At 52.0% G+C, this 19891-nt stretch overlaps 3 protein-coding genes across 7 annotated transcripts in view; 1 reads left to right on the top strand and 2 right to left on the bottom strand.

The window, feature by feature from the left end:
• Positions 1 to 670: 670 nt before the first annotated feature.
• On the bottom strand, positions 671 to 13093 carry GEMIN7 (gem nuclear organelle associated protein 7). Of its 3 annotated transcripts, none has more exons than XM_077131482.1 (3): positions 12570 to 13093; positions 6830 to 6887; positions 671 to 1994 (listed from the first exon to the last, which is right to left on the bottom strand). In XM_077131482.1, exon 3 carries the CDS (start codon positions 1984 to 1986, stop codon positions 1591 to 1593), a length of 396 nt encoding a protein of 131 aa, XP_076987597.1. In that variant the 5' UTR covers positions 1987 to 1994; positions 6830 to 6887; positions 12570 to 13093; the 3' UTR covers positions 671 to 1590. The 3 variants fall into 3 exon arrangements, with proteins under 3 accessions (XP_076987597.1, XP_076987595.1, XP_076987596.1); XM_077131480.1 differs by lacking the exon at positions 12570 to 13093 and adding an exon at positions 9558 to 9669; XM_077131481.1 differs by lacking the exon at positions 12570 to 13093 and adding an exon at positions 8859 to 9527.
• On the top strand, positions 11968 to 15693 carry ZNF296 (zinc finger protein 296). The gene is made up of 3 exons (XM_077131474.1): positions 11968 to 12320; positions 12530 to 12679; positions 14618 to 15693. Exons 1-3 carry the CDS (start codon positions 12020 to 12022, stop codon positions 15589 to 15591), a joined length of 1425 nt encoding a protein of 474 aa, XP_076987589.1. The 5' UTR covers positions 11968 to 12019; the 3' UTR covers positions 15592 to 15693.
• Positions 15694 to 15963: 270 nt separating this feature from the next.
• CLASRP (CLK4 associating serine/arginine rich protein) overlaps positions 15964 to 19891 on the bottom strand; it is a 50413-nt gene continuing 46485 nt past the window's right edge. The window contains exons 15-21 of one of the 3 annotated variants that reach the window (XM_077131470.1): positions 19635 to 19674; positions 19229 to 19289; positions 18895 to 18953; positions 18769 to 18815; positions 17048 to 17130; positions 16634 to 16658; positions 15964 to 16392 (exon numbers count right to left, since the gene is read on the bottom strand). In XM_077131470.1, the coding sequence (XP_076987585.1) occupies positions 16350 to 16392; positions 16634 to 16658; positions 17048 to 17130; positions 18769 to 18815; positions 18895 to 18953; positions 19229 to 19289; positions 19635 to 19674 (358 nt within the window). In that variant the 3' untranslated portion in view covers positions 15964 to 16349. Of the gene's footprint in view, positions 16393 to 16633; positions 16659 to 17047; positions 17131 to 18768; positions 18816 to 18894; positions 18954 to 19228; positions 19290 to 19630; positions 19675 to 19891 lie in introns of those variants that run through there. The other 2 variants (XR_013163402.1, XR_013163403.1) reach the window with 2 other exon arrangements.

A 19891-nucleotide genomic window follows, 5' to 3' on the forward strand; every position in this document is an offset into this window, starting at 1 on the left:
AAGCCTAAACCCCTTGCTAGTTAGGCTTTAGCCTTCCATTCGCAGGCTGCAGTTTCATCAATAGCTTTCGTCAGTACCTGGATAGTGTTGCTTAAAAGATCATTTAAACTATGTACTGAAATAAGTGTGTGCCCGTAAGGGGTATAATCTCTCTGTGTTGTTTTACTTTCTTCTTTTCAAGTGTGAGACAGGAAGAAATTCCAAAGGCGAGAGACGAATCTACCAACCAAATAATCGGGTGATATAGCAAATACATTGCCAAGCCAAGCACGAACCAGCACGACCTCAGGCCACACCCCCCGTAGGCTCAATTCAATCGCGTAATATTCGCCTCCGCACTTTCACCATAGTTTCCCCCATTGGGCAACTCCACGAAAGGCGGGGCTTTAAAAAAATAAAAACCGGGGACGTAGCCCGGAGCGACATCGTTGCCAGAGCAACTCCAAAGGAAGCTTCGACGTGCCGGAGGTGGCGAGGTGAATGAACGGATGGGAACTGAGAACATCCGTTTGTTCCATTAACGTTATCGGCCGACAGGCTTTCACGACTGGGACATACAAAACAAACCTTATCTATATTTTCATAGAATTTTGCACTTACATTTTGAAGTAAAACTACAAAAGGGCTCAAAACCCCAACCCTCCCCCCCTTTTATAAACAAATGTGTTAAAAGGTTACTCGTGAAAGGCTAAGTGATGTGAGTAGGCGAACATGCTACACAACTGGAGCGAAATGGAGTAAGGGCGAAGCTTTCTTCCCTGGACCCACCCTGACCAGGTGTAACCATTCCTCACGTGGGCTGGCTTGTGAATTTGCCCACACCATGGAGAGCCGGCCCTGGGAGGTGCGCTTGATGAGACCACCACGTGACACAGTGAGGACCGTGCCCCTTGCCTAGTCCAAGTCGGCCCCCACCAGCTCAGACTTTAGATCAAGTCGAAAACTCCCAATTCTGGCTTTCAGACCTTTCTAGCCATCTCAGAGGCCAACAAAGGTCCAATACCTGCAGCTTTAGATGGGTTCCTCCCATCACTTCGATGTGTCTTCCCCATTTCTGCCCAGCCTTTGGATAGCCTCCCTCTCCCACTCTATTTCCCCTTAAACCTGCCTGGAGCCCCGTGAGGTACACTTTAAAAAATAAAATAAATTAACAAACAGGAGTCCAAATTTTCTTGGGATAAGTGGTTCTTTTGCAGAAGGGGAACACTGGGGAGTATCTTCAAGAGGGCTGAACTTTACAACCCTTCAATAAACAATTTCCTGCTCTGCAATCTGTCTTCCTTTATTCTATCAGTCCCCTGGAACTGGCATGAGCCCCACATTTCTGTGGGGTTCAGAGTTCTTTGAGGTAGAAATTCCTTTTAACAGGATCTACAAGTCCTTGGGTTGCAGAATTTTACAGAATAGGCTCTGGAGGCCCCAAGAAGCTAGGGTTGCTTGGAGCTGGGCTCAAAATCTTAAGGGAGCTCAGAACTCTACCCAGCCCTGAGTTCCATGGGGGTGAGACTTCAATTCCTTGAAGCCCAGAGTTCTCGGCCTGGGAGGTACACTAGTTAGGCCTAAGGCAGAAAGGTGACTGCAATAATGTTTCTATGGCTTGAAGGTGTATCCAATAATGTCACTACATCGGAGCAGTGCCTCCGCTTGTACACCTATTGGAGTCTGCAGCTGTGACACATAGAAATTGGCCACATCCAGGTCAGTGGCTCCAAAGTGGGCAGTCACATGCACACCCTCATGCAATGTGAAGTTCACTTGGCGGCCCACCATAGCTAGCAGGCTGCGGAGATAGCGCTCCCGGAGGATGGCTCGGGCCTGCTGTTCCTGGGATTCCAGAGATACTTGAATTACAGGAAACTCCTGGGCTTCAAGAAGCGATGGTTTCAGAGGACCCCTGCGTCCATCGGGGGCAAAGCCACGGCTAGAGCCATCAGGGCCCCGGGGGAGCCGGATCACAGGCACAGGAATGGTCAATGGAGTCTGCATTGCCCTGGCTAGTTGGGTTGAAAAAGAAATGCAGGAAGCGATCAGATAGGGAGTGTGCGTACAGAAACAGGTCTACCAGGCAGCTGACACTGATCCTTTTCAAAACCCACCTCCTGATTCCCCCTCCTAAAATGTACATCACCCCTGCCTTCTTAAGACATGGCACCACCATTTATTTGCCCAGTGACTTGGGCCAGAAACAAAGCATTACACACACAAGAACATGGGTTCTGTGAGGAACAGGAAGGTTTACCTGCTTTTATCATGGCTTTACCCTGAGCTCCTGGCACAGAGTAAACGATAAGTAGTTGCTAAAAGAGTGACACCCAGCCTCCCCTACCCCCTCTCTCTCATAGCCCATCCAATATATCAGGACATCCTAGCTTCCAAATAAATTTACCATCACACAGGAGCCAACTTGAAAGGGCTTCCACTGGTCAAATTTGGAACAATTTGAGCATTAAAATAATGACAGTCACTGACTGTAACCCATAGAATAAGACAGAAATACATGAGTCCATACTCATGGGGGCAGGGTAGGTGAGGGTAGTTCAGTAGTAGAATTCTCACCTGTCATGCAGGAGACCAGGGTTCGATTCCCGGCCCATGCACTTCCCAAACTAACAAAGAAACCAACAAAAGCAAACCAACAAAAAATTCAACAAAAGGTGCTGCAATAATGGGATATTCACATGGAAAAAGAATGAAATGGGTTTGTTCATATGAAACTTAATCCCACAAAGGATAGGTCAAGTCTACTTAAAATTTAGGCCTAAGAGTCACCCCCAAGAGAGCCTCTTTTGTTGCTCAGATGTGGCCTCTCCCTCCAACCAACATGACGAGCAGTTTCCTCCACCTCTCTGCGTGGGACATGACTCCCAGGGGTGTGGACCTTCCTGGCAACGTGGGACAGAGATCCTGGAATGAGCTGAGACTCAGCATCAAGGGACTGAGAAAAACCCTAGAATGAGCTGAGAATTAACATCAAGGGATTGAGAGAACCTTCTCGACCAAAGGGGGAAGAGTGAAATGAGACTAAGTGTCAGTGGCTGAGAGATTCCAAACAGAGTCAAGGGGTTATCCTGGAGGTTATTCTTACACATTAAGTAGATATCACCTTGTTGTTCAAGATGTAGTGCAGAGGCTAGAGGGAACTGCCTGAAAATGTACAGCTGTGTTCCAGTAGCCATGTTTCTTGAGGATGATTGAACAATGATACAGCTTTCACAATGAGACTCTGTGAATGTGAAAACCTTGTCTGATGCTCCTTTAATCTACCATATTAACAAAAGAGTAGAACATATGGAATAAAAATAAATAATAGGGGGAACAAATGTTAAAATAAATTTAGTTTGAAATGGTATTGGTAAATGAAAGCAAGGGGTAAGGGGTATGGTATGTATAACTTTTTTTTCTCTATTATCGTTTTATTTCTTTTTGTTATCTTTTTATTTCTTTTTCTAAATCGATGCAAATGTTCTAAGAAATGATGAATATGCAACTATGTGATGATATTAAGAATTACTGATTATATATGTAGAATGGAATGATATCTTATTGTTTCGTTTGTTAATTTTTTTAATTAATAAAAAAAAGAATTACTGATTATATATATGTAAAAGAAAAAAAAAGAAAAAGAAAAAGAATGAAATGTGGCCCCAGCATACAGCATACAAAATAAAATGGGAGGGAGGGAAGAAGGAAGGAAGAAGGAAGAGTTCTTCCTTACAGAAGAACAGCAACTAATAATAAATGTTAAAAGAATAATGGAGTTAGAAAATCATCAAGGAATGATAAAACCAGGGAGTGAATGTTTGCTGAGGTGCAGGATATCTATGTTGTCTCACAGGGTCTCCTCAGAAGGTATGTAATAGTTATAAAAGGTAAAGAGTAACTTTACAGAGGAGAAACCTGGTGGACACCACCATGACTTAAGTGATCAAAGTCTCCAATAATGGGACAAACTGACACTATGTCCTCTTGAAGTGGTGCACTGAGGACAGGGCCTCATGTCTATGGAATTTCTGCCCAAAATGCAATGTCTTCAAAAATGGCATGGTCCTAAAAGAGCAGGGAAATACATACATATATTATATTTACAACTCAACATTTCTCACATCCTTTACTACCAACACCCTGGTTCAGCCACAAACACTTCCTGCCTGGACTCTAAAGTCACCTCCTCCCTGGGCTCCAGGCTTTAATCTTCACTCTCTACAGTTAATAGGCAGAGGATTTTGTTAGTGCCTGGGTCATTTCACATCCCTCCTCTGCTCCTCTGCTTCCTGTAGCTCCCACCTTATTCAATAAAGTCCTCCCTGTGACCCACAAGGCCCTTGTGTGCTCCGGACCCTGCCAGCCTCACCTGCTTCTGGCATGCCCTGCTTGCACTCTCCACTCCAGTCGCACTAGCCTCCTTGTTGATCCTCAGACAGCCCCAGCCACCACACTCCCTTTTCACGGTTCCTGCATTTGCTGTTCCCTCTACTGCATCTCTTTTTATCCTCCTTGACCATCCTTTCTTAAAGATCTACCCATATCCTTCTCCTACCAAGTCAGCTTCATTATATCACTCCTTGACATAATGTGTATATATATTTATTGTTTTGTTTATGGCTTTCCTGCCCCATGAGACCACCTGCCTCCACAAGGGGCAGGAACCCAGCTTTTCCCAGTGCTGTATCCTCAGTTCCTGGAATAGTTACTGGTGCAGAGTTCAGGCTCAGTAAATACTGCTCAAATAAATTAATAGAGGGAAGATTAAGCTCCCAGGCCCTGCCTAGCTGCATGACCACAAGCACAAAACTGTTTTCTCTTTCACTGTATAAAGAAATAGCCCCAATCACCCCTATGCTGGTTATCAGGATTCAAAGGACTCATGCAGGACAGGCCCTGTGTACATACTCGGTTCTCAATAAAAATTAGTTATTGTTGTTATTATTTTTACTATTGCTGTGTGACCTGGGGTAAGTTGCTTAACTACTCTGTCTGTCCAATGGGGATGATAGGAGGATTGATTTCACAGTCATTGTGGGGATTAAGTGACCTAATAAATGTACAGTGTTTAGCCTGGAAAATACCTAAGTGTAACTGCTATGACAGTGATTGCATATGGGGCAATACTGGCCTTGTGGATGTGAGGATGGAGAGAGGAGAGCCTGGGTTCTATAGAAAGCCAAGTGCGGATTTACTAAAGTAACTGACACGTGCTGGGCAACCAGCAGGAAGAGACCAGGCACAGAATGGAGGTTACTAAGATTGTCCTTTTTCTTTTTAAGCCCTTTCTTTCTGCAGCTCTGTGAGCTCCTTGTAAGAAAAAAAAATGGGCCAAGGACATAGACCAGGGCTTCTCACCTCAGCATTATTGATATCTGGAGCTGGATAATTCTTTGTTGTTTTCTTCGGGGGGGGGGGGCTGTCCTGTGTACAGGGGTGGAATTTTCGCAGCCTCCCTGGTCTCTACCCAATAGACGCCAATAGCACCCACCTCCACACCCAAACCCCCACCCCCACCCTAGCAGCAACAACCAAAATGTCTCCACTCACAGTAGGATATGTGAATTACATCTCAATAAAGCTGTTAGGAAAAAAAAAATTCCTCCAGACATTGCCAGATATCCCCTGGGGAGCAAAAATTGCCCCAAATTGAGCACCTCCAAAGTAAACAGGTCATAAGGTGGGGGGGAGGGGCGGGAATAAAGATGGCTACTGAAAATATTCAGACTCACTGACAACCAGACAAATGCAAATTAAAGTTCCACTGCTATAGGATGAGGAATGCTCTCAGATTAGGAAGGATGGAAAAGTCGGGGAGGCATTATGTTGGTGAAACTGTGGAGCAGAGACACTCAGTCCCCTTGCCCAGCTGTAAAAGAAGATAGCCTCAAAGCAGGGAAGTGTGAGTGTCCCTGAAAATTGCAAAAGCCATTATTTCCATTTAGCATTCTAATTGGGAGGCCAGGCCACAGGGACAGAGAGACTTGCTGGTGCCTACCTTTTGGACCATTTAAATTTTGTACTGAGTACTTTTACAATCTATTTAAAGTAATCTTTTTTAAACTTTAATTTAAGAAAAAAAAGGTCAAAAAGGACATTATGGGAACAATTGAAAAAATGGCATATAGACTATATGCTTTATATCAATGTTAAATTTCTTGAACTTGACAGCTACTCAATGTGGTGACATGAGTGAATATCCTTGTTCTTAGGAAATTAGGAAATATACATGGAAGTATTAAATGTTCAAGGAGCACGATGTATGCAACCTACTCTTAAATGTTTAGAAAACAGTGAAAGATATAACAGAGAAAATAGAGAATGATACAATAATTGTGCAAAATGTTATAAGTTGGTAAATCTGGGTATCTGGGTTGGGGATATATTGGAGTTCTCTGTATTGTTTTTTAATTATTTTTGCAACTTTCCTGTAAGTTTGAAATTATTTCAAAATTACAAGTATTAAAAGGAGGGAGGGCATATTGCAACACATCTATGTCCCTTTAAAGATGTTAGAATTTGAACACCCTCTCCAAGTTAGTGGTGCTGGATGCTTACAGACAACACTCCCCAAACTTCTTCCTGTGCCACACCCAGGCCTTTCCTGGCCCCTTGTGTAACTAGCTGCCAATTCCTACTGACCTGACACCCCCACAAGTGGCCCAAGTAGAACCCTTTTTAGAACTCAGAACAGGGGTGGCAAACTTTCTCTTTAAATGGCTGGATATCATACGTCACAAAATCTTTTAAAAAAACGTTTCAATGGTTGTATGGCCTGCAGGCCATACAACAACAGTCAGTGGCCCCAGAGAGCTGGCCCAGTTCTACCTAGCCCTCCCAGACTTACCACAAGAGATGGGGAGCTCCTTGCAACTCTACAAGCAGCCTCCACTCCGTTTCCTCATCTGTGGAAGGAAGCATAAAAAATACCTCCTAGGGTTGATGGGAGAACCTTGTGTGTGTGTACTGGGGCGGGGGGGGGGGGGTTGTCAGCAAGGCAAAGGACATCCCAGAAAGCCTGGCCCAGAGTGAAGCCTGGCCCCCTCCTTGCTTTCTCTCCCACTGACATCCAATCCATCGGCAAAGCTTGTCCACCCCAACTTCAAAATGTATTGAATCCAGTGACTTCTCACCACCCCTATTCTGCCTCCTCCGCAGTCCAGCCACCAGTAAGTACCTCCACCTGGACTGTGGCAGGCTCCTCCTCACTAGGCTCCTAGCTTCTACCTTCACCCCCTATTCTGTCCCCCACATGGTTGTCAGAGAGCAATGTTAGAACTGAGTCAGGGCCTGTTTCCTCTCTGCTTGGAGGCCTCCCGTGGCTCAGAAGAGTAAAAATCTAAAGAACTTACAATGGCAACAAGACCCTGTCTGCTCTCTGACTTCATCTTGCACCCCTGTCCTCTGCTCAGTGTGCTCAAAATGCCCTCCAAAGGACTCAGGGACTTTGCACTTAACTGCCTCGCCTGCCTAAAACCTCCTTTTCCCAGATACATGGCTTGCTCCCTCCTTCCCCCTTCCAGCAGCTCAGGTCACTGCTCAAGTATCACCTTCTTAGGGAAGAAAACTACCAACATCTTCACCCTGCTATGTCTTTTCTTCATAACATTCATCAACTTCTGTCAATACAGATTTACTTGTTGCCTTGTGTACTGCCTATTCTACCACAGAAGATAAACCTTTGCAAGAAAGCTCATGGCTGATTTCTTCTCAACTCCATCCCTAGCCCCACTTAACAGGACCTGGCAAACATGGGGTGGGGGAGGGGGATCCAGGAAATACTGTTGAAGAACGTTCAAAGGCTGGCACCGTGGGAAGGTCATGAGTGGAGGAGGGACAGGATGTGATTTAGATGTTACAAGATCCCTCTGCCTGTTACATGGAGAAAAGGCTGTGGGCAACAAAGGAGAAGTGGCCTGCCAGGGCAGCATTCCAGGCAGGGAGATGATGGTGCCTAGGACAGGGTTGTGGTGGATGGGGGGATATGGGCATGCTTTGAAGGTTGCAAGGCCCCCAGGATTTGCTGATGGATTGCGCATGTGGGTTTGGGGAAGCAGCAGAGTTAAGGGGGACTCCAAAGTTTTTGCCTGATGAGGCAAACCGCAGTGTATGAGGATTAAGAGATATACATGTTTGTTATTTATCTGACCACTGTCTCCAAATTCAGCAAATGCCACTATACCCCAGGGCTTTCCCTCAATTACCACTTGAATATTATCAGAGAAACACCCTCCTTTACAGGGCTGGTGCTTAATCAAGGAATTAAGCAAGTGGCAAAAGAATTATGCAAAATCCCTGGAGAAAACACAATGTAGAGAGGGCCAGGTATAGGGCCTTGTTTTTACCATTAGGGGGAAAAAAATTGAGATTCAGTCCTACTCACAGATTCCCTACTTTCCAGAAGAGGAAACTGGGAGACATAAGATCATTTTCTGGATGCAAGCTAATGAGTGGCAGGAAAAGAAAGAAAACCCAGGTCCAACTGACAAAGAAACCCAGTCCCTCAACCTTCCCTATGCAGGAGGGTAGACCTCTTCCACCTGCGGGGGGAGGGGGGAGTTTTTTCTCTTTTTGGGGTGGGGGGGTGGGGAGGGCGGAGGGTTGGAGCAAAGGTGTGATCACATTAAGAAACGGGCAAGGTCAAGCAGGGTGTGCCCAAAGGGGAAAGACAGGTATTATCCTTTCTCCCTGGTGACCTGGCCTGAGTCCTTTATCCTTTCAGTCTCTAAGCCAAGGATTTTCTGCAGATGGTTTCAGGACAAATTTCTGAACCCATCACCACCTCCTGAAAAACTGCTTAGTTTGACTCAAGCGCCCCCTCACATAGCTCAACGGGCAGGGCAGGGGGAGGGGGTGGGAAGGTGAGCATCACAGACCTTCCTCCTTGGGACCTCAGCGCTTCCTTTCACAAACTGAGGATGGACGGATCACCTCGTGGAGAAAGACTGAGCCAGCGCTTCCGAGGTGCCAAGGCAGGGAGCCAGCTGAGTTACCAGATTAACCCGGAGGCCCCCCAGACTCAATTAACCAAAATGCTAACGTGTCCATACACATCTCCGGGACAGCCTCGTCTTGATGCAAATGAGTCAAGGATCAGAATCCCAACCAGACTCCCTCCCCTCCTTACTACCCCCGGGGCCGGTCAGCGTTCTTTCAATCCCGCCCTGGCCACCCACCGCTTTCTTTTTCTTATACTAAGTGGGTCCTCCCGGCCCCTAGGCGTCCACTCCCCACTCCGCCCTGCCCTGGGCTCTACGGCTGGACATGGTTCCCAGCTCCCGACTCGGATTAAGGAAGCGATTCCATCCTGGGGTCAGGGATAGCATGAAGACCGCCGCCCTTATTATTAGTTACCGCCGTGGACGTTTTTGTTTTCCCGCGGGGGCGTATTCCGCCCTTCCCTGCTCCCCACCCGACCCGGGCGCAGGAATGTTCCGCTGCCTGCGTTCGGGGACCAGAGCGTCCCCGCTGCCGGCGTTCCCGGTGGGGACCTGCCACTCCCGGCTTCGCACGCTGGCAGGCGTGCAAATCCACATTCGCGACCCCGCCCCGCCACCCCGCCACCCCGCACTCACCGAGGTCCGCAGCGGCTGGTGCCCACACTTCCGCCGGCGCCCCCTTTGCAGAGGCCCGGGCGGGCCACGAGCCGACGAGCCTGAGTTCCGCCCTCGCCGCCGCGGCCCCACGTGGTAGCGGGCGTGCGGGCAGGCCGGGTCACCGCCACGCCGGGTCTGCAGGGCGCTCTGGCTGGCGGCGGGGGCGCCCGGGTTTCATCCCCCTGCCTGAGAGGTGGGGGCATCCGCGATGCCCATTTTATGGAGAAAGACACTGAGGCTCAAAGAGGAGACGGCGTCCCGCCTGCTTGGGTAAGGATAGAGCCTGGTCTGTGGAGCCTCCAGAACTGTGCAACCCCCCAACCAACTACACATATACACGTCTACCTATCCCTTACCTCCAGTCGGAACCACTTGGAACCTTGAGCTTATACTCTCAGCAGCCACAAGTCAGGAAAGAGGCTTGGAGCACAGTAGCTGGGATGGAAGGGGGTCATTTTATCGTCCTGCCTCCCCTGCAGCCTCATCTTACAAAGGCGGAAACCCAGGCTCAGACAGGAGGAATGTCTGGCCTGAGGTGCTGTGGAGCATTGCTGCTCTGGGCTCCGACAGAATTAAATTCCTTCACACGGAATTCCACAAAGAAAGGGGCAGAGGAGCCTTTGCTTCCCACCTGGTACCCCACCCCCACCCCCAGGGCCTAAGGCTTGCCAGTTAGGCCTAATGCAAATATCTGCTGAAAGAACACCAACCACATAGTAGGAACTCAATAAGCATTTGTTGACCAAACTGACTGGATATATTAGTGAACAAGACCCACCTGGATCATGCCCTCTCTGGACCTACATTCTGAGGAGTGGGGGGTGGGGGTGAGGGGTTTGTAGGGGGGAGGGCACACCAGGAAATAAACAAGCAAATACATAAAGCGCTTCCAAAGCATAAGTGATATAAAAAGAATATAATAAGGGTAGTAGGATAGAGGATTGGCAGGGTTGGGAAGGATTCTTTAACTGGGTGGTCAGAGGAGGTGACATTGAAGGACAAGCAGCCACCTCACTTCCAACCTTCCTAAACTCCTTTGGTAGAGAAGGAAACTGAGGCCCAGAAGGGCAGTGGAGATGGACAGAGGTCATCGAGTGTAAATTGTGAGGGGTCTTCCGCAGGGTGGAGCTACTTTAGATACCAGTGGTCAGGAAGGCCCTCTGCTTTCAGGAGGACAATTGAGCTGAGACGTGAATAACAATAAGTGGAACCCGCCTGCCTGGAGCAGCACTCGAGGAGATCAGCATGTGAAATGCCAAATTCACTCAGTCCTGGGCTGGGGACACCTGGGGCAGGACAGACCCTATCCTTGACCTCAGTCAGGGGCTTCAAGTTGGGGGCAGGGGGGCAGGCAGTCAACCAGTAGTTGTGTTTTATGATGTGGTTGTTGCCTTGAAGAAAATAAAGCTCCTAAGCGCTGGAGGGTGTCCATGCAACTACAAACAGTGATGACGGACGGACGGCTGTTTTGAGGTGGGAAGTTCAAGGAGGCCTGCGTGGAGAGAAGGGAGGTAGAGAGTTGGCCCTTTATTTTTAATTGCAATTCCATGTCTGAGAGCTGAGTTCGTGAGACCATTACTCTCCTCTGCCCCAAACCCTCCCACAACTCTGAGCTCAGGAAAACCAAAAAGACCTGAAATCGGTCCAAGGACCCTCTCGGATCTGACCCTATTGCCTCGCTGACCTCAGTGCCCACCTCTCTGGCCCCCTCCTCACTGTGCCAGAATACACAGTCCCAGCTCTCTGTATGCCCTCAGGTCTCAAGTCCATAGTGCCCTTACCTGGCAGAGGGCTGAAAACTGAAGCCACCGGCCCCAGTAACCCTGCCCCTCTTCCTAGTTTCATTTTTCTCCGTGGCACTTGTCCTCCTGGAACACACTCTGTATTTTTACATGCTCATCTTGTTCATTGCCTGTCTCTCCCACTAGAGGATGAGCTCCATGAGGACCCGAGATGTACCTGATTTATTCACTGCTACTGCTGCATCCCAATGCCTAATACAGGGCGTGGCACACAATACATGCTCAATAAATGTCTGCCAAATGAATTTCCTAGTGCATTAAGAGGCGCTTACTTCGAAACATGGCCTCGACCGTTTTATCGCCGCGGGGGTGGGTGGACCTCCCCGGTCTCAGTTTCACCAGCCCTAAAATGGCACCAGGCAGAGCCCCCTGCGTACAGCGCTGTGCGGACCCGGGGTGATTAGATCTGGCCACTCTGCCAATCGCGGAGGTCTCAGCCTTGATTGAGTTTGGCTGCCCGCAGGGCCCCTGCTGGGCCGCCCCGTCCTCTCTGGTCAGGCCCCGCCTCGGGGGCGGAGCCACGGCCGGGCCAGCACGTGTAAGAGTTCGCGGCGGGTCGCCGCAGTCACTCACCTGAGCGCCTCGGACTGAGCGCACGCCGGCGCGTCCTCCGCCAGCCCGCCGCCCTCCCCGCGACCCATGTCCCGCCGCAAGGCCGGCAGCACACCCCGCCGAGTAGACCTCACGCCCGCCGCCAACCCAGACGACGAGATGGAGATGCCGGACCTAGTCATCGAAGTGAAGCCCGATCCAGACGCGCGCCCCCCCCTGCAGGCCCCGGGCCTGGGGCTTTTCTCGCCGAAGGAGCTCCAGGCGCCGGGGCGACTTGGGGGCGAATCCCGCCACTCCCCCGGCTCCACGGCCGCCGGGGCCGCCCTACACGCCATTGGCCCGCGGAGCCAGTGGGCCCTGTGGACGCCGCTGATCCCGAACCCTCTCGGTGAGCGCCCCCTGCCTTGTCCCTGCTCCGGGCCCAGCCTCCCTCCCCCTTGACTCTTGGTGGAACCCCCTCCTTTGGGCACGGGCCCCATCTCGGCCCTGCCTATCTCGCTCGCCCGGTTCTGGCCCTCGGGCTACCCCTCCCTCCGAACCCCCCTGTTCCCCATCCTGGCCCCACCGCACCGCTCACCACCCGCTTCCTCCCTGCAGAACGCCAGCTCTGGACCGACAATCGCCCAGATCTGTTGACCTGCGGCCGCTGCCTGCAGACCTTCCCGTTGGAGGCCATCACTGCCTTCATGGACCACAAGAAGTTGGGCTGTCAGCTCTTCAGAGGCCCCGGTCCCAGGCAGGACTCAGGTGAGTAGAACCGGGACTGCAGTCTCCCTCTCAAGTTCAAGAGCTGGGCTTCCTGCTGCAGAAGGGGCTGAGCTGGACAGGCAGGGCAGTGAGCACCACTTCCCCTTTCTCACTCTCCATCGGGTGCAGCCTAGGCGTGGCCAGGGCCTGCCCTGTCCTAGGGCTGGTACTAGTGGGAGGGGGGCTGAGCAGGGAAGGAGGGACGCCCACAGGGTGTGGCCAGTCCCAGAAGACTGGCCTGGGGATTTGCCACATATACACACACCCCCAATCTGGTTTCACTTCTCCTTCCCCTTGGCCAGAAATAACTGGGCAGGTGGCTGGACCAGGGTGGCAGTAGGGGGCACCTCTGGGGAGGACAATGGCCTGGGGGAGGGGGAGCTGAAGCCAGATGCAAGGTGGGGGTGGGGTGGAGATAGGGGGTTGCCACCACCTCTCATTTCTGATTGAGGTGTTGGTGCATTTGCACAGATTGGGGAAGGGGCTTCTGGGCCTCCACCCCTGATGGAATCTCCCAGCCCATGTGCTGGGAAGCCCCTAGTTTGAGCCAGGCCCCCTGTATCTGGGTATCTGGGTTCCCTCTCCTGAGAGGGAATCAAAACCCTTAATGTGGTGATCACCCATTCTGAGTTTTGGTCAGTGTTGGCTGTGGGTTTATTCAAACCCACAAATGCCTGGCCCCAGCCCATGCCTTCCTGGGACTTTTGATGGAATTTAATTCAGGGCTGGACTAGGGGAGGACTGCCTAGTGGGAAAGGGGAGGGGCTGATTGAATCAAGTTTAGATCAGCACCAGGGAAGGTGCCTGGGGGGGATGTGTGATGGAATCATTGGAGTAAATCAGTTACGGGACACTTGGACCTGTGAGGTGCAGGCACCTTGTTGCTGAGGGCTTAGCAGATTTTACTGAGGACTTCTAGGGACCAAGGCTCACAATTATACCGTTCAAGGACATGGCCACCCTAAAGGGAGTGGGGATCCTATGATACCCATATTCTAGCCATTGAGGAAACAGAGGCTTAGAGAGGGTATGTTTTGCCCAAATTTACACAGTGTGGGAGCTGGAGAGTTGTAATTTGAACCCCAGCCCCAACCTGTGCTCTTGACCCCAGTGTTACATCCCAAAAGCCACCCCATCCAAGGCTGGCCTGGATTTGGAAAATCTGAAGGCAAGTAAAACATTGGGAGTGTACTCTGATGATACCCATGGGTCTGAAGAAAACATCAAATTTGGGGGCTCTCAATATGGGGTTGATGCAGAGGGTGGGAGACCTAGACTGCCATCCCCTACCTCTCTGGGTGGCTGCTAAGCCGTCCCCTTCCCCCCATCCGGGCCTTGGCTCCCTCTTTAGGCTTGAGCATGTGTATGTTGGGGAGAAGTCCACTCAACCATTCAGAGCTAGTTCCTATTACTAAATCCAAACTCTGCCTTTTCCTTGCCCCACCAGGTTTCTAGATTGAGATCCCATTTCCAAGTTGTATGATCTTGGGGAAGTGCCTCTCTGTGCCTCAGTTTCCCCATCTGGTTCATGGTGACCGTGAAAGCTGAGTCACGGTGCGGTAAGAAGCACTCATTGAATTTGATAGGCCAGGTCTTCCTGACCACCTATCAGCACTGCTCCCCATCCCTCACTCAGCTTGAACTTTTCCTATTGAAGATTTTCAAACACACAAAAATAGAATGTACTCATCACTCACTCCAGAGATTTTCCTTGGGTTCTTGTCTGCCCCTCCGAGCTTCGAGGGGTTTGAGGGGGGAACGGCGGGCTTTGTGTCCTGAGGCTACTGAGTCCTAACTGAGGCCCTGGAATACAGCCTTTCACGAAGAAGGCATCCAGCTGGCAGCAGTCGAATGACTGAGCTGTGACTACAATGACTTAATACCACATGAACACTAAAGCTCTCAACCAACTGCCCTGCTTATTTCTCTTCTCTCCAGAACGGGAGGACATGAAAACCCTGAGCTGCCTCCACTGCGGCAGAGAGTTCACAGAGGCCTGGAGACTGTTGTGCCATGCCCAGCAGGACCACGGACTATCCATCTACCAGACAGAGCCAGAGGCCCCAGAGGCCCCACTGCTTGGTTTGGCAGAGGTAGCTGTGGCCGTGTCCGCTGTGGTGGGGCCGGCACCCACCCCTGAGGCCAAGGGCCCCCAGGGGAGCAGCCGGAGAAGCCCGACCTGCCCCGTGTGCAAGAAGACCCTCAGCTCCTTCAGCAATCTCAAGGTGCACATGCGCTCGCACACAGGTGAACGGCCCTACGCCTGCGACCAGTGTCCCTATGCCTGTGCCCAGAGCAGCAAGCTCAACCGCCACAAGAAGACCCACCGACACCTGCGGCCCCAGAACCCCTGTGCCGTGGTTGCTGGCCAGGAACAGGTCTCCGCAGCCCCTCCAGAGCCAGCCTCCCATGCCGCTGCCCCAGCCAGCACCGTCCCTCACAGCGGTGGGGAAGGAACTGGAGCTGCCGACACAGCAGGGGTTCAGGAGCCTGGGGCTCCTGGCAGTGGGGCTCAGGCAGGCCCCGGCGAGAATGGTTGGGGGGCTGCCACCAAGGAAGAGAGAACTAACCCTGCCAAGAGCCAGAAGACCTCACCCAAGAAGATGCAGAAGCCAGTGGGCAAGAGCCGTGGGTTGGGAAGCAGGTGTGAGTTCTGCGGGAAACACTTCACCAACAGTAGCAACCTGACAGTACACCGGCGCTCACACACTGGAGAGCGGCCCTATGCCTGTGAGCTCTGCCCCTATACCTGTGCCCAGAGTAGCAAGCTCAACCGCCACCGCCGCATGCATGGCCTGGGGCCCAGTGGCATCTGCTTCCAGTGCCCCCACTGCTGTGTGCCCTTTGGCCTCCGTGCCACCCTGGACAAGCACCTGAGGCAGAAACACCCTGAGACAGGCGGAGGCGCCTGAGCTCCAGGCACACCCTCTCCTGCTGCCCTTGTGTACCACCGTCCCCACTGCTGCTGACCTGCCCATCCTCCCCAGTTTTGCAAGTAAACCATCTCTTTCCTTAGTTACACAATATGAGTGTAGACTCTGGCTTTCTTGGGGTGTCTGAGGTGGAGCGGGAGGCTTCCCCTCCTTGGGGTGGACGGCTGGACAGACCGGTTTGGAATGAGGGGGTAAGGGGAAAGGCCAGCCCCCAGTGCCTGGGGCCCAGCAGGACTGGCACAGAAAGCCGTGTTCCCGGTTCCCAGTGTGGGCGAGGCCAGGGCAGGGGCTGAGGCGAGGGCGGGGAGAGGCCTGGACCTGTCACCAGAGGCCCCTGGGCAGAGTGTCTGCCCATCCTCCAAACACTTGGCACAAAGCCAGCACCCCTGTCTATACCTGCAGGCAGGTGGAGGCCCCTTCCCACCTTGACTGTACCCCTGCCTTCAAAGCAGGCCTCAGGAAATGGCCACAGACCCCGAAGGACAAGCAGCTGCCATTTGAATGTCCAGCTGTTTTGTTCCCTTGGGATGGCAGCCCTGGGCAAGATTTCCCATACCACCAATGCTGACCTCTGCCCAGCTGACCTTGTGGCTGCTGGGCACTGGCAACACAGATGACACTGAGGCCAGATGAAGGGAATTAAATAACATTTGACTTTATTTTACCAGAGATAAAACCAGCAGCATCACAGCTTGAACCCCACCCCACCTCCTCAGTCCCCAACCCCACTCTTCTGCCTAATGGCGATAATGGGGGCTCCGGGAGCGGGACCGTGAGCGCCTGGAGAGAAAGGGGAAAGGTACATGAGTGGGACAGGAAGTCCCTGCCCCACCATACACCCCCAACAGGCTTGGGGGCTACTGGAGCTTCAGCCATCAGAGCTGGAGAAGGACGGTAGGAATGTTTCCCAAGGGGAAAAATGTTTCTGTAGGGGGAGTGTAGGGGGTTGGGGAGTAATCAGGGCTGGGGTCATCCTCCAAAGGATAACCCTGATTTCCCAGGGGAGGGAGGGCTTCCTCACCGTCGGGAAGAGCTGTATTCTCGGCCTGGAAGGAAAAGGAGGGCAGTGACACAAAGCAAATGCCTGCAGGCTTTTCCCTGACCCAGAGTGGGCACCTCAAGGTTAGATTTCTGGTGTTATTTCCAATTAAGACTACACATCTACTTCCAGAGTCCACTGACAGGATGGAAGGAGGACAGCACCAGAAATGTGGAAGCTTGGCCTTCCCAGCCCAACATACTGGGAATGAGTATTTGTTAATAGTTTCCCTAGTTACCCTGAGACTGAAGCAATCACAGCACATGTATGTACATCTTTATGGAAGGCCAGAATGGAAAATGCCCCACGATCTTTTAGTCTCCCTGTTTTGTTTGGTTTTTTAATGCCCGGGGAACAGCCTGGCTCTCCCAGTCAAATGGCTGTGAAGACACTTACTGTAACGGGGCGAGGGTGAGCGGCTCTGGCGGCTATACTGCCGTTCCCATTCTTCTCTCTCCTTCTCCCGGCGTTCCCGCTCCCTACAGGAGGGAAGAGGAGAGCCCCAAGAGCAAGGGGTGAGCATCCACCAGGGACACTGAACTCCAGGAGGGTGGCCAGACCAGGCAGAAGAATGAACCCAGGGGGTCAGGGCTACTCCCCTCCCTGTATGGAAGTGAGGACCCCGTGGCACAGAGAGGGAACCCCAGGCAGAGTCGGAACCTCAGATGTTTCCATCACTACTGTCACAGCTCAGAGTACAGTGTTGGAGCATACACTAAATGGTTAATTGGCCTTTGTCAGAATGGACAGGGCTAACCATCCCAATGGCTACAATTATTGGGGGGGCCTTCTCAGTGCCTGGCCCATTTCTTGGTGAATTCTCCCAGGCTATGAGGTAGGAAAACTCTTCCACATCCATTTAATAGGCAAGTAAACTAAGTCCGAAGGCTGGTGGGTGGCACAGCCATGAAATCAGACCCTAGATCTGACTCTCCATACTACCACCTCCTGATGGAAACACACAGTAGGTACCCTGATGCCTGACATGCAATGTGCACGCCAAAAACGGTGACAATAGCAGCTTCCAGGCATCACACCTTCCTAAGTGCCAGGCTGAGAGCTGTACAGTAGGAGCCCAAAAAACTCTCCAAACAAACAGCACAGGGGCAGGTGCCATCTCCCAGAGGAAAGAGAGGTTAAGCTGCTTGTCTGAGAACTCGCAGCATATGTGGGGCAGAACAGAAGCAACCAATAGGTTCCAGGGCCAAGCCTCTGAGCTGCATGATTCACCGCCCCACCAACCACTACTACAGCCTCCAATGCTGCCCATAACCCTGGGTGGGCTGCAGCCCCACGGGAACTGACCACAAGACTGCACATGAAGTCACACTGCAAACCTTCTCCACTTCAAAGAGGAATAAATAAGTGAGGCTCCTAGAGGGTAAGGACCCGCTCAGGGCCACATGGTCAGAGAGGTAGGGCTGGGATTGGATCCCAAGTCTATCTGCCTCCAAGCCCTAAATCCCTGACAGCCACCCAACACTGAAGATAAAGGAAAGCAGAAGGGAAAGGAGAAAGCGCCTGCCTCCCCAGCATGGGCCCAGAACCTGTGCCAAGACTGGCTTGAGTTCAGCCATTCAGCAAACATTTATTGAGTGCCAACTAAGTGTTCTAGGTGATGTGGCCCCAGCAGGAACACAACAGCCAGCCCCTGACATTTCAGCAGGGGATACAAATAAGTGAACAAACAGGAAACACTACACCAGAGGGAGGTGGTGCTATGAAGAAAAATAAGGTAGGGCTGGAGGATAGAGGGCCTCGAATAAGCTCCCATTTACCTCCACAAACATCATGAAGATGGGGGTGTGGACAGGATGGTCAGGGAGGATACTTCCCCAGTGAAGTGAGGGGGGGAAGCAGGCAAGTACCTAGAGAAGAGACTGTAAGGTGGTCTGAGTTTGGAGGCTGGAAGAACTGGGAGAAAGTTGGGACTGGGGATGGAGGAAGGAAATCAAGGAAGGGGAGACTACACAACTATGAAGGCCAGGTGAATGCTTGGGCAGGGCTCAAGAGGAAGCAGGGTGATAGGGGGTACAGGAGGTGTGGGGCAGGGCAGCCCAGCGTGAAGAGAGGTAGTGGCCATGACAGAGATGACAGAAGCAGGGGGACAATCTTACTTCATACGGATCTTGCGGGCCATGGCACGAAGCTCATCTTCCCGCTCCTGTGGCAGAGATAGCAGTGAGGACATGGCTGGGTAAAGCACCCCACCTGATCCCCAACCCCTCAAGCCCACCCCTTACCTGCCGCTCATGCTCCTGCTGGATCATCTTCTCCTGAGCTGCCTTCTTATCCGCCTTGACTAGAGGGAAGAAGGGACAGGGTAGCTGAGGGGGTGCCCTTGAGAGCCCTGCTTCCCAGACAAAGCAGCTGAGTTCAGAGAGGTCAACCAGATGGGCCAAGGCCCTGGGGGCAGAGGTGAATGCAAATCCATTCCTCCCCCAAAGTGCTGCCTCCCCAGCTCCTAGCCTCCACTAGGAAAGAACAGGGCCTCCAAGGCCAGGCTGGGTCTTCAACTTGCTCCCATTGACTGAGGAAGAGCTGGGAAAATCTAGAGGGACAGACGGCAGAACATACACTGTCTGTTCAGTGCCTTCTGCATCCTCAGCTTCAGCTTCTCCTGCGGCGTCAGCTTGGGCTGGGGAAGGGGGAGAAGAGACGGGGGGCGGGGGGTGGGTTTCCGGAGCTTCAACCACCCACCTCATCCAAGAGCTTGGGATTTGTGGGGGAACTATGGGGGGGAGGGACAGCTGTGGACACTCGCCCCAATGGTCTGGATGCTCAGGACAGCTGAATCCCTGATGTAAGATAAGGAGGGGAATGGGGCAGGATATTCATGGGAACAGACCCCTCCCAACACCCCCTTGACCCCTGGGGCTAGCTCTCCCAGGCCACCCGGGCCCCCCTGCAGGCCCACCGGGCCCAGCTCTCGGGTACTGCTGCTGGCGGGAGTTAGACGGGCGAGTTCCAAATTCTTACTGACTTTGGCAGCTCCTGTCTCTTTACCAGCAGCAGGTTCAGTCCTGGGTGGGAGAGGGGTAGAGGGCACAGCTGGATGAAGTAAAGAGCAGCTACCACTTTCAACCCTACACAACCTCAGCATGGCCCTCGGGCTAGACAGACAAGGTCATAACACCTCAGATCCCACAGGACATGGCTGTGTCCCTCAGACTGCCAGGGTAGGGCCATGTCCCCTAGTGGTGTATTTAGCAGTTCACATGGGGCCACGGGGCCCACCTA

Source organism: Tamandua tetradactyla, chromosome 16 (assembly GCF_023851605.1).
Source record: "Tamandua tetradactyla isolate mTamTet1 chromosome 16, mTamTet1.pri, whole genome shotgun sequence".
In the NCBI taxonomy this organism is placed as follows: Eukaryota; Metazoa; Chordata; class Mammalia; order Pilosa; family Myrmecophagidae; genus Tamandua; species Tamandua tetradactyla.